The 13,310-nt window shown below is 54.2% G+C and overlaps 4 protein-coding genes across 4 annotated transcripts; 2 read left to right on the top strand and 2 right to left on the bottom strand.

The window, feature by feature from the left end:
- Positions 1–3,732: 3,732 nt before the first annotated feature.
- J4E87_004560 (uncharacterized protein) lies at positions 3,733–5,429 on the top strand (the record flags this gene model as incomplete). The annotated part of the gene is made up of 4 exons (XM_049376181.1): positions 3,733–3,737; positions 3,790–5,119; positions 5,172–5,277; positions 5,332–5,429. The coding sequence occupies 4 exons, from the start codon at positions 3,733–3,735 to the stop codon at positions 5,427–5,429; spliced, it is 1,539 nt and encodes a 512-aa protein (XP_049234390.1).
- A 1,075-nt stretch (positions 5,430–6,504) lies between these two features.
- GCS1 (Zn finger-containing GTPase- Activating Protein for ARF) lies at positions 6,505–9,586 on the top strand (the record flags this gene model as incomplete). The annotated part of the gene is made up of 7 exons (XM_049376180.1): positions 6,505–6,664; positions 7,168–7,427; positions 7,479–7,544; positions 7,601–7,749; positions 7,797–7,925; positions 7,978–8,560; positions 8,609–9,586. The coding sequence occupies 7 exons, from the start codon at positions 6,505–6,507 to the stop codon at positions 9,584–9,586; spliced, it is 2,325 nt and encodes a 774-aa protein (XP_049234389.1).
- A 447-nt stretch (positions 9,587–10,033) lies between these two features.
- On the bottom strand, positions 10,034–10,722 carry J4E87_004558 (uncharacterized protein; the record flags this gene model as incomplete). The annotated part of the gene is made up of 2 exons (XM_049376179.1): positions 10,034–10,355; positions 10,718–10,722. The coding sequence occupies 2 exons, from the start codon at positions 10,720–10,722 to the stop codon at positions 10,034–10,036; spliced, it is 327 nt and encodes a 108-aa protein (XP_049234388.1).
- Positions 10,723–11,076: 354 nt separating this feature from the next.
- Positions 11,077–12,034, bottom strand: J4E87_004557 (uncharacterized protein; the record flags this gene model as incomplete). The annotated part of the gene is made up of 2 exons (XM_049376178.1): positions 11,077–11,874; positions 11,936–12,034. 2 exons carry the CDS (start codon positions 12,032–12,034, stop codon positions 11,077–11,079), a joined length of 897 nt encoding a protein of 298 aa, XP_049234387.1.
- Between the last annotated feature and the right edge of the window lie 1,276 nt (positions 12,035–13,310).

Here is a 13,310-nt window from a genome sequence, read left to right as displayed (position 1 = left end):
AGCATGAAACCGAATCGGCCAGCGCACATTAGACCGATTTGGGCCGACGTCCGCTAAGCCTGGATAACAGAATCGGATACATGCAGCTGCAGGTGCAGCAGACGAAAAGGGTGTGCCCGAAACAAGATCACGATCCCGCCGAGCCAGGGTAGATGATTGAGATCTCGAGTCAGCATAGAAATGCTATTGCAAGGATTAGGCTTAATGTGTGTCGCATGTTCTGCCGGCTCCATTCGCTATCCAGCGTCAGACTTCGAGAAGCACCAATGCGTTTTTTCTGGGACATGCAGCATGTGCTTCTGGTAAGGATTCGCCTCACTAGTGGTGACTGACCGAGAGAGTAGCATGTGAATCACGCATGGACCATCTCGTCGCTTACCGATATTTACATGCGGACCAGTTTTGAGTCAACTTTTGCCGCGGGTAACAAACGGCCACATCGGCCACATGACTTGCTCGTCACGTTTTCGGCTTGACCGCAATCAAGAGTGGGATACTCTCTTTACAGAATCCGAAGAAGTACCATACAGCATGTCTGCCGTGATTGCTTCTCAGATTGTGAAACCAGTGACTTCTCAGCGTTGTCGCGAACGGAGGAGATGTGGGGCATCGCCTGTCAGATATGACACTGCGGGGCACACACTGCCACAAAGCTAGGATAAGAGACCAATGAAGTCGATATACCGATACATTTTGCATGGTCGAATTCGAATGCTGAACCAAGTGCCGGACATGCAAGGGTAGGGTGTCTGCATCCAACAGGAAAGACACAACTGGAACCTAGATTGCTGGGTCAGCAATGCCAGGTACATGTGGCTCACGCCGAACATTGAGTTTGGGATCCATGGATAGGTTCGGTGGATGAATGAGGACCAGCTCTCTCTAATTCCTTCAAAGTATCGAGCAAAAGTTCCTCTCAACAAGCGACCACATGAGAGGCAATTCTTGAACTTGATTCATCCCTCACAATGTGCGTTTTGAAACGAAACAGAGCTTTCGACCCTGCCCATTAGTACATGGGTCAGTCATCAGCGCATGATTGGATTCCGCACCATGTAACACTGCGCAAACCGGCGCATGTCAGATGCCGGCTGCTTGGAAATCCAGACATGACTCCGGATCGGACACTCGTCAATCGGACGCGTGCTGCAAGGTGGTGTCGAGAAGTCAGCCAAAATTAGCCGTTGTGTTGTGTTAAGGCGTACCGTACATAGAAGGATGTTTTAGCGAGATTCAACGATGGCGCAACCGAGCGTCTGCGCCGGTTCAACGTTACAAGCCACCGATACCACGTTCATGCTTGCGCCTTATCCATATCGCAGCCACTACAGCATGGGACGAGCGGCGGCCATGAGAATAGTGAAGATGGACAGAGGCACTCAAAGGCTGTGGGACATGGAATATGTGGTTTGATGCATGCTGCGGCGCCCAACGATCATGTTGCACCCAATATCCAAAGCGGTGTTGAACGGTGACCGGACCGGAAAGATGACGCCGACAGTCACTTCACTCGGCTTGCGCATATACTCAGACCGTCGTCAGCCGGCGTGAGGAACATTCCGAGAGGCCCTTAAGGTTGCATCAAGGTTCGCAGGGTACGAGGCGTGAGTAGTAAGAGATGACGAGCGTAGATGGCTGACGGTCCCACTGGTACAGCTGGATCGCTACGGAGACTTGTTAATAGCGTGCCAGCGATCTTTGGGTCGGTTACGGTCTGATGATATTGACTTGACAGCGCCGGAGCGCATTGGTCATAGCACGGACGTTTAACAGACGCGAACGCACCAAGATGCCGTCGTGCAGAAGGTGATTCCATGCGTTACACTAAACACGTGTAGGCGTCAACGGTCAAGCGCTTGGAGTTGCATGGTTCGGAGCAAGATGGAGCCAGTGCAGATAGTTGAGGGGGTTTAGCGACTACTGACGTAACCGAGAGGTACGCCTGCGAAGCCTGCTTGCGAAGCTGCCGAAGCAGAAGTGGGACAGAGCGATGGCAAGAAATGGGCTGATGGATAGACAGGCCAAATGCACGCGATAAGACTGGCTCAGACGTCTGATGGAAGTTCATGAATCGAAGCCTGTCGGGCCGATGGGATCTGGCGAGCTGAGATGGTTCTTCGGCACCATGTGCCTTTTTCTGTGAGGGCGCTTCTGGCGTCCGCAGCCCCGCTGCACTAATCGCACTGCCACCGATTCAGATGCGCGGGCACCCCTGGGGCGATGGAGATTCCCGAAGTGGTGTCAGGTTAAGTGCCTGGCAGGAAGTTGCGATAGACCGTCGGTGGAGGGTTGGTGCCCAACACATGACTTCTGGCGCGCGGCGGCCGCAAGTGACAGCAGTGGAGGGCTCCGGTACCGACCAAGTGCTGTGCGAGGCTTCGGCGCTGGTGGGTGACAGTTCGCTGGCTGTGGGCGCCAAGGGACGGAGTGACAGGACGGGCGTGGGTGCAGGCCGGGGTGGATGCATGATGGAAGCTCGGTTGCATCTCGATTGCATGCCACAACGATAATTCGTGCCATGGCGGCGGGCTGTTCCTGTTCGGGCATGGGCGCATCTCACCTCGTGTGCGCGGGGTGCCCATTCGCGCGGATGGCGGTCGCGATTGATGTCCCTGGTCGTAACGGCTGCGGATCGAGCAGAAGAAATGGCGACGAGCCAGCCCACGCCCAAGCCGCCACCGCCCAACGGACGTGGGCCCGTCATGCAGCATCGCCATGGCGCCTTGAAAAATCAGACTTGCTGCTTTTAGGGGGCTGCGCGATCTGATCGGGCAAGCGTTGCAAGGGCGGGCATGGCGTGTCGCATATCCTTGCCCTTTGGGTGGACGCTTTAGGAGCCCGCTGGAGCGCTCGAGTGTTGCATCAAGAACACCCAGCGACCGCCCTCTCCACCCACATCCTTGCTGGGGCAAACAGACGTGCCGTATCCAGAGCATCCTAGTCCGCGCGCTGCACATCCTCGTCACACTGAGCGACTACTTGCTGCCGGAGCGGTTCATCTCCGATCGCATCTGCTTTAGCCCGCTGCGGTTGTCTTAGCCCTCGTCTCCTCTCACACCATGCCTGCAGGCATAGAGGAGGCGCTGAATTCCGCGTAGTGTGCTGTGAGATCACGGGTTTTGTCTGATCGCCGCTCCTCCGCCCATGTCACACCTGCCCATCTCTTTTCCACATCATCCAACACACCAGCGCCGCCTCGGAGCACCAAGACCGACGCACAGCAAGAGACGGACACATAGTGCGGTATTGAGTGTGTATCGACGCAAGCGATCCTTCCACGGCCGTCGTGCCCGCGACACTACGTCAGCCACAGCATCGACAAGAGAAAGAGCGGCAGCGACAACAACTTTAACAACACCCGGTATTCTGCCTGCCTACCGATCCATTCGTTGAAGAAAAAGAGATCCGGACGTCGCCACTGCTGAAATCCGGCTTTTGGCTGCAATTGCAACATCACTGTGGGGCTTGGAAGAATCGGACTGAATTGCTTGGCCACGCTTGCGGAGGAAAGAGCAAAGTGAGACGCTTCGTGGCGATTGACGTTGTGCGGGAAGGAACGACCTCAGGTCTCCGTGCTGGTCGACGTTGTGCGGGAAGGTACATCAACGTCGCGGCACCCACGATTCCCCGCCATCGCGTTGCCGCAGCAGTTCGCTGTCGCATCCCACCACCACGACCCGTCCGACACAGGACCCACCATGGAAACCATAGATGCCGGCAACAGGCAAAGGTATGTTGTTTGGCCCCCCGCTCCCTTCCCGCCGTACGGGTGCTGACTGTTAGCCGTAGCATTGGTCTGCCGTCAATCAACCACATGGACGCCGATAGAGTCAAGCGCGAAGAGGTCGAGTATCAGAGAAAACACTCTGCCGCCGCTGCTGCTACCATGCCCAGCCCGTTGCACCCCTACGCGGGGCCGCCGCATTTGCACAGCAATCACCAATCGTCAGTCGCCAGCGCAGTACCCGGCTCGCTTGGAGGCCTATTGTCTCCTCCCGACTCACGCAGGACCTCTGGCGACGAGAAAGAGTCGCAACGACCCACGGCCCGGCAATCCCTGCCATCGATACATGAAGCCCTAGGTTCGGAACAGCCGCTGCCATTCCCAGCTACAGTGCCTCCACCTTCAGCCATCACTTCAGCTCCTCAGCATTATCATCCCCAGTCTGCTGCTGCTTCTCCCGCCGAGCCACGGCCACGACACTTTCCATCTGACCTCCAGCACGCCAGCCAAGGACCCTCCAACCCATTCACATACCCGAGAAGCCCATTTGTCGGGGCCCCAGCATCACCCACAGTCTCCCGACAGCCGCCTCAGGTTCAGTCAGAAGCCCTGCCTCGTCCGCCCTTCTCAGATCCACGGCCGCCGTATTCTACCCCTCAACACAACTCAAAACTACCTGCCCTTCACCCACTGAAGACTGCACAATCCCCGCCACCGAGCGCAACTCGCCCCAGCGTCTCATATCCGTCATATCCGCCACCACCAGCCACCTACGAGAGCCCTGCTCCTCCATCAACGGGACCCATGAACCATCATTACCCGTACACGCAGTATCCCCCTGGCTATCCTTCATCGGCCCCCTCAGCAAGTGCTCCTAACTCTGCCTACCCACCGGCAAGCTCGACCTACTCTGCCCCACCCCGTTATCCCCCACAATCGTGGCAGGACAACTCCGAAATGGCTCGCTTGGAAGAGAAGAAGATCGGTCGATCAAGTCTAGCTCCATACGGCGAGTCAGTCAAGCGTCATCTGGAGAGTTTCGATCTTGAGGCTTCCCTTAACGAGATGGCCGACGGGTCCGGACGCATTGCAGAGTTTTCGAAGATCTACAGACAGCGCGCGCATGAGAACCAACGCATTGGCATGACACCACAGTCGATGCCCCGGTTAGAAGAGGTCGACGATATGCTTAAGCAAAGCGAAAGGATTCAGATGTCCCTCCAGCGAATGCGAGACGTCGTTTTCAATCATCAACAGGCGAGCATCGTGGAGCCTCCTCAGGATCCACGATACAGACCGATGAATGGCTACGATGACAATGCAAGCAACTACGGTGACGACAACAAAGGCATGGGCGGCTTTGCTGGTGGCGATAACAAGACTCGGAAACGAGGCGTAAGTGATCCACACCTCACCAACTGACAACTCTTACTAACACACCTGACAGCGAGCTGCGCCGCCAGGTCGATGCCATAGCTGCAACAGAGCCGAGACCCCTGAGTGGCGAAGAGGGCCAGATGGCGCCAGGACCTTGTGCAATGCTTGCGGTCTACGTAAGTTGTCAATCCACAATAGTGTATGTGTTTCCAGACTAACGTTGCCTTCAGACTATGCAAAGCTCACCCGCAAAATGGGTGGCAAGCAAGCCATGACCAGCTCAAACTTACGACCCAAATCCATTGACCATGGTTCACCCACGATGTGATTATCGACCACAGTAATTTCCTATCCCGACATATCGCCCTTGGAGCCGTACATATTTGCTTCGACATCTTTCTGGGGCTTGTTACCACCATCACACGTCTCTATCATCTTCACTACATAGGAGTGTTGGCGCAGATACTGTTTGCATTTACAAAGAGGGCCCATGCCTACTGGCGGGTCTTACTAGAGACCATGACCCTGTATCATTCACATTTTCGGCGGTCCCATATACCATTTTTAGGGACGTCATTTGCAGACGGCTTGGTCGACTCTGGAGGAGACGGCGAACCGGGAGAACCGGTGCCTCCGTGTCAACACACCGATGTTGCCCACAACGGATCCAGAACATCATGCCACGCTCGGCACTAGGGCTTCACGTATACTACGGTCTATTTCTTGCTTGTCTTTTAGTAGTAGTAGTTGCATTTTGGCACATACGCAAGGGTTTCCAGACCCGCAGACTGGCTGAAGGCGTTCTCTGTATATCACCATCTGCTAGGATGGCTCGATCATAGGTTGGGCGTTTCGGTGCGCCGAAACAAGCGCTTACCATCTCACGATTACTGTTCTTCTAGGCATTCTTGCGCGACACACTTTACTAGAAGTGTGCGAGTCTTTGGGGATTTTGACAGGCGTTTACAAAGAGATACCACCGGCTTTCAGGCCCAGCGACGTAGAAGTTATTGAATCTAGAAGTTAATACCTTGAATCCTGTTTCACTTTGCGCATCACAGTCGTGTGAAAGCCGCTGCTCCTCGAGTGTATGGAGAACGGTGCCGCAGTGCTCGCACCACAGCTCACGACTGACGCAGGCTCGTCCCAATATAAACAGGCTGCCCGCATATTGTATCATCTGTCAAATAACAACTCATCGGAGTCGCACCTTGCAACCCAAGTAGCTGCAGAAGGCCCAGAGTAGCGAGGACACGATAACCTTGCGTTCTGGTGCCCCCAATATGCAAGGCGATGTGCACCTCGACGATGCAAAGTGTGCGGCACGCCTAGCAGCAGCCGATCCTGGTCGTGCAGTACCGCAGTGGCGGTTGCTTAGCTCAGACAACACCACCGCCCAAGAAATGAGCCGGCTTGGTAGAGCAAAGAAGAGACATGTCGTCGACGCTTTTGGTGCCAATACTTGCGGCGCGGTCGGTATCATGCCACCGGAGCCCGCGGCCCGCGACAATGGTATCCAAGGGGACCCTTTCGCAACGTACATTATCGGGATTCTCAACCTAGGTACGCGGCGTGGTCTTGCGCCAGTAGGAGGGCTTCGCGCGGCGTAGCGACATGCGTGCACGTGGTTGAAGACAGCGGTAGGCGAGGCGCATTGTGGACAGCAGGAGACTGCGCCGTGCGCATTTGCACATGCGGGCTCGCTGTCAGGATGCCCAACCATGTTGCGCAAAGAAAGATGGAATGCGCGCACAGCAGAAGTGTCACAGTGAGTTGATGTCGTGACCAGCTTACCAAAGAGGCAAGCGTCATCGGCGGGGCTTTCCTCCTCGGAAGGGGCCACAGGAATTGCTTACTGCATCGCGCATTAATAATCCATACACCCGACTCTAGCTCTGCAAATTGCCCGTCGATGCCAGCGGAGCGCGTAGAAATTGCCATTCCTTCAATCGCCCGCCATTCGACGATCCCTTGATAACGCAGGAAACCGAGGCGTCTGCAGCGCGTCCAAAACTGCAAAAGCCCTGCGTTGCATCAAACCCCGCTAAACGTCCTATAATCTGCAGTGCTCCCCGAACACCTCCCCGCAATCGCCGTTCAAGACGAGAAGCCACCCATTCACACGTCTGCTCGGCCCGCCCGTGCACCAACCCGCATTGGACTGCCTACCGCAACGCCTTACAGAACTTGGGGATGGGTCTGCTGTGAGATCCGTGCTACTTTGCGCGCCGCCCTCGCTAATGCCATATCAAGTGCCCTTGGAACGCCTCTTGACTGGCCAGAGGCCAAGAAAGTTGCTGGCCAGGTCAGGTCATGGGGAATTGAAGTACGCTCTGTGACAAGACCCCGGAGGACTACGTACTGATGTGATTGACAGCAATTACTCGCTATCTGGCGCAATGCTAAAGGCAAGGAGAGGGATGCCCTTCTTTGGGGAGATGAGGTGAAGGATTACCATCCGCTCGTCCGTTGCAGCGTCGGCGACTGACCGCCGTCCAGATCGAGTACCTGGTTGTTTGCTATGACCAGGACAACCGCAAGGTCCGACTATCGCTCCGTCAGGCTGATATCCTAGCTGCGCTGGCCAACGATGAAAAGCTTCTGCAGCAGGGCGGCGGAGTACCTGACTTGCAAACCGGAGACGCCGAGTGAGCCTGACTGTCCAGATCTGGACGTCTTGTACTGACCATGGCAGCGCGAAGGAAAACCCGGCGCCGGTGTTCCATCCTGAGTTCGGCAGATTCATGCTCGAAGCAACTCCTGGGAAGCCCTGGGGCATTGGCTTCAAGGACCTGCTTGACGTTGAGCCAAACATGAAATGGAGGTAGATCAGACCACCTCATCGGCGATGAAGTGATTGCTCACCTTTCTCGCAGACGAACCATAGCGAAGGATCACATGGCACAGACCGAGTTTCCAATCACATTAACGACGTTCCCTCGTCTTGGATCGACCGATTGTATCGTACCATCATATCCTGTTTCAGGACCCAAGCTGCGCTCCCAGTTTGTTCCGGACGAAATTGCCAATCCACACATTCGCTTTCCCACACTGGCAGCAAACATTCGTTGGCGGAGGGGCCGGAAGGTCGAAGTAAACGTCCCTGTGTTCAAGGACGAGAACACGCCATGGCCGTGGAAGGATCCTACAGTCAACTATGACATGCATAACTGGCCTGAAGATGACGACGTGCGCAATGGCGCTGCCAAGGACAATTACATCCACATGGATGCCATGGCTTTTGGCATGGGAAGCTGCTGTCTGCAGATCACTTTCCAAGCGAAGAACATTGAAGAGGGAAGGAAGATGTACGACCAGCTCAGTCCGATAGCACCTATCCTGCTAGCATTGACGGCGGCGACCCCCATCTACAAGGGCTTCCTGGCCGACACCGATGTGCGGTGGAACCAGATCAGCAGGGCAGTCGATGATCGTACACCCGAAGAACTCGGGGAGAAGGTAAGTCATGTGCTTGTTGAGTATCACGAATCCGCTGACACGTCATAGCCGCTCAAGAACGACCGATGGCGACTACCCAAATCTCGCTACGCATCAAACTCAACCTACATCTCCCAAGATCCTCGCCTTCGCCCTGAGTATCTTGACCCGGATCTCATCATTGACAGCGACATCAAGCAACGGCTCGTCGAGGGTGGCATGGACGATCTCCTAGCGACACACTTTGCTCACCTGTTCATCCGCGACCCCATTGTTGTTTTCGCCGAAGATCTTCAAGAGTTGGACCTTACCAAGGCCGACCACTTCGAAAACCTGCAGTCGACCAATTGGCAGCACATGCGCTTCAAGCCACCGCCAGCCGGTTCCGACATGGGCTGGCGCGTCGAGTTCCGGCCCATGGAGATCCAAATCACAGATTTCGAAAACGCTGCATTTTCGATCTTCATTGTGCTACTGACCCGTGCTATCCTCTCATTCAACCTCAACTTCTACATTCCCATCACGCTAGTGAGCGAGAACATGGAAACAGCGCACATTCGTGACGCTGTATCAACGCAAAAGTTCTGGTTCCGAAAGGACCCTTTCTCGGCACACAAGTCGGGCGGAACGGGTACATCTACACCAGCTGGAAATGCCAGTCGCCCAGCCACGCCCACCGGCCCAGTGGAAGACGAGTACGAGCAGATGACTATCAATGAAGTCATCAACGGAAAGACTACTTCCGATGGCAATGGCTTCCCGGGTCTCATCCCGCTTGTGGAATCCTACCTCAACAGCATGAACGTCGATGTTGAAACACGTTGCGATCTCGCCACCTACTTGGACTTGATCCGCAAACGTGCCAACGGTACATACTGGACTGCGGCCAAGTGGATCAGGCATTTCGTCCAAACGCATCCTAAGTATAACAAGGACAGCGTTGTTGGAGACGACATCACGTACGATCTCGTCAAGGCTGCCGAGCAGATTACACGTGAGGAAGGCAAGGATGGCTTAGGTGTGGAGATGCTGGGCAAGCGTCGTTGAGTGCGATGAAGCCACACAGGGACATGATGGGGGAGACGTGTTCCAGTACATAGATTCCATACACTGCTTGCATATAGAGACCAGTAGTAGATTTCGAGTTCTAGGACACTATCGAAATTATACAAAAAGTACTCCAATCTTGCTCCGTATGATACGATGGTGAAAAACACTTGAAGCAGACCCTCGATCGTGTCGATAAGCAAAAGGGAAGAATCGCAAAAAAACACCCATCAGCCCTTCGCATAACCTGAACGTGAAACCCCGCATATTCCTCTATTTCTTGACTGATCTCGAATATCAGAGACTCTACCAACGCTCACCGCTGCATATCTACCATCAAGATCAGTAAACGGTACACAGAAGTGGGCCTGCAATCAACTTACCATGTGCGACAAGATGTCAGCGTACCAGCGCTCAACACTCTCCACTCTCTCTTTCTATGACCAATTACATAGTTGCACACTGGAGACCAGGAGACGATAGCTCGTTGATCTTGGGGGTGATGTTGCACCTTAGCTTCTTCGTCTTTGGTATCCGTTGCTTGCTACTGCTGATGATGTGTGGCTTGGTCTGAGAACGGGCCTGGGTGGATGGAAGAGAAGATGGGGGCCGTGTAGTGTCGTTGACGAGGATGGAGATGTTGAGAATTGGGAAGTCGAAACTGGAAATGATGGTCTTGGTGGAGAGGTAGAAGATGGTGAGCTGGGCCAGCAGCTGTGAGATGGTTTCCAGCATCGTGTTGTCGTGTTTGGTGGGTGTGGGTTGTGGACTTTGGTGGCGATGTTGTGGTTGATGGTGCTGGAAGGAGATGCTTGTATATAGAACGTCGATTTAATTGCAAGATCGAATCGTGAAGCAAAATGTGAGAGGAGTAGGAGTCGTGTCTGGAGGTTGGAAGAAGTAAATGTCAAGGTATATGTGGACGCATGGACAGTGAGCTGCCAGCTGTCTACCTGCTTACCATTGTTGTGGCTTACCATTGTACCGTCGCGAAGAACATGGCAAGTGAAGCTGTGCTGGACAAAGAACGGCGGATACTTCTGCTTCATGCTATTGTTCTGGATACAGTGTGTACTTACTCTCACTTTGCTGCGCGCCCTGGGTCGTGATGACATGCGTCCTGTTAGTGACGACATATGGCGGTATCGATTAAATAGCTCTTTCTAAACGCTTAAGGTAAGCTATAAATGTGTATCTCATACGCTGTCTGTTGTTTGGTTTGTGGGTGAAGGAGCGTCGCTGAACAATAGCTACTTGCGAAAATGAAAGTGACGTCACTGCTACCAACCCGACTTCCCACCATGCGCTGACGGAGATGCATAGAAGCTATCCCAATAAAGTTCATAAGACATGTATTACTACTATCTACATTTCAATGACCAGCATTTCTTTACTACCATCGATATCGTCGTGCTTGTACCATACAGCTCCAACCCCATACCCACGACCTCCTACTCAACCAAATATATCTATTCTATTTATGTGCATGCTTAGTTGGCGCCCTGAGCAAGTCCGTTAAGGAAACCCTTGAGTCCGCTCTTAGCAATGGCACCAGCACCACCGCCGCCTGCAGCAGCGCCAGCACCTCCAGCACCACCAGCTCCAGCAAGGGCCGCGGCCGCACCACCACCACCGAGGGCGCCAGCACCACCAAGAGCACCAGCACCGGGGAAGCCGAAGAGTTTCTTGGAGCTGGTCTCAACGACGACGTTGTTCTTACCAAGACCTGCAAGGAATCCAGCAAGACCACCACCAGCAGCACCGCCACCCTTGCCCTTGCCATTGCCGTTTGTAGCCGCCTTCGCTGCCGTTGCCGCATCACCAGCTGTACCACCGAGGACGCTCTTGGGCGTGGTTCCAGCAAGGTTATTGACGACCTGTCCACCGCTGATGCCACCCTGGGGAGAAACGTTGTTGTTTGCCTGAGCAGCGAGGTTCTGGTACTGAGTTACGGCCTGAGCGTTGGGGGGGTTGATGACCATGACCATGCCTTGTTGGCAATGTTGGGCTTGCGAGCAGTAGATGTACATGGGCTGGTTGTCGACGACGGGGACCATGAACATGGGTGTGTTTCCAGCTTGGCGGTTGTTGTTGCGGTTGCGGCCGTTGCCTTTACCGTTAGCGGCAGCGGCAGCACCAGCGGCATTGCCAGCACCACCTGCGCCGCCAGCGCCACCTGCACCTGGAGAGCCGTTGGGGTTACCGGGGATGGGCTGGAAGTCGGAGAAGATGGCGTTCGCCTGGGGCTGGCAGGGACTGTTTGCGTCAGAAGAGGCGACACTGTGGTTCTGTGAGGATAGAGTCAGTATCTGTTGGAGTAGTGGTGAAGCGATGGAAGCAGTTGCGTACCTGGCTGACAAAGTTGAAAGCGACCATGTCACCGGGTTGGGCAACAATAGAGTTAGGCGTAAACTGGAACTTGTTGTTGGCAGCGACCGTGACCATCATGGTGGCAGCGGAGGCAGTCAAGCTCTGGGCCAAAGCCGCAATTGCGATGTTCGAGAAAAGCATGTTGATTTGTATTAGGCTGAGATGATTTGGATTAAGTCGAAATGTCAGGATGACAATTAAGAGTATTAGTGGATATTAAGAAGGATGCTGTAGAGGATATCGATGGTAGTAGAAAGGTAGTAGAAGATGGGAAATGCGCTGCAGATCTGGATATTAGAAGATGCGCAGCGTCGAGGGTGACTATATACTCTTTTTTCGCGTGCCTAAGAGCCTCCATCGCTCCGTCACTAACGCTGCCGCAGACATCGGAAAACGGGCGACGGTGCAGATCGAAACAGTTTGCCTGATGTTCGCGACGCTTGAGAAAAGTCTGGTTAAAAAGAGCTATATGAACATGTGGTGTCAGGTGTTTCGTGCCGAGTCTCATGCCAAGTGTCAAACATGCGAAAACACTACTAGTGGGTCTCGCAAAGACCTCTTAGATGCGACTGGACGGTTGATAAAAGTGACAGGATGATTCCTAGATGCGACTGGACGATTGGCTGTGCGGATTCAAGCAACAGCGTCGTTCCTCTTGTTTAACACGTTCCAAATAGTACGGGAACATCATCAGTCAAACGGCGTCGGTTTTCCAAATTATCCGTCAGCGACAGATGAACTGAAGAACTTACTCTGCATTGCACTGACGACATGTCAACTCTTTCATATTGATGCGCACTTCCTACTCTCACATGGTAGAGGCCAGGCCTTTTGGAACGCTCCCTCAGTCTGCGAACACGAGACGGCGCTGAGCGGGGACGAGGTAATAGAGTCAACATTCTCAGCTGCTCTTTCTTACCTCGTTGTACTGAGAGGGAAATGGAGGATCCAACGCACTATGTACACCATTGACGATGTCTAATAGCATCGATCCAGTGGGAGGGTGACATCGCACTGGTAAGCCAAGGCAAAGATTGGAGGTCTACGCGATGTGTGGGCGAGGAGCTTTGGAAATTTCGAAACATGCAGCCTTGCGGCGCCAGAGGCACACTATTTCCAACGGCCTCGACGATCGTGTTCGTGAAACAGAGCTGCGCAAGCGCGTGCTGAAGCGCTGATGGTGCAGGAGCTGTCTGTCTGGTGAGGGACCTCGTCTGGACAAGACGTCTGGCGATGCTGACTTTGCGGTGCACCATTCTGTTGGACATGACGAGCCTTCCAACCTCGAGGCATATAAAACTCGTGTTGCCTTGTCGTGTCTAGTCCTGCGCCTCACTCCTGCCTTTTTTCTGCG

Source organism: Alternaria ethzedia (genome assembly GCF_023757985.1).
Source record: "Alternaria ethzedia strain BMP 0044 chromosome Unknown scaffold_8, whole genome shotgun sequence".
In the NCBI taxonomy this organism is placed as follows: Eukaryota; Fungi; Ascomycota; class Dothideomycetes; order Pleosporales; family Pleosporaceae; genus Alternaria; species Alternaria ethzedia.
The sequence above is the reverse complement of the archived record's forward strand: the minus strand, read 5'-3'. Positions and strand labels throughout refer to the sequence as shown.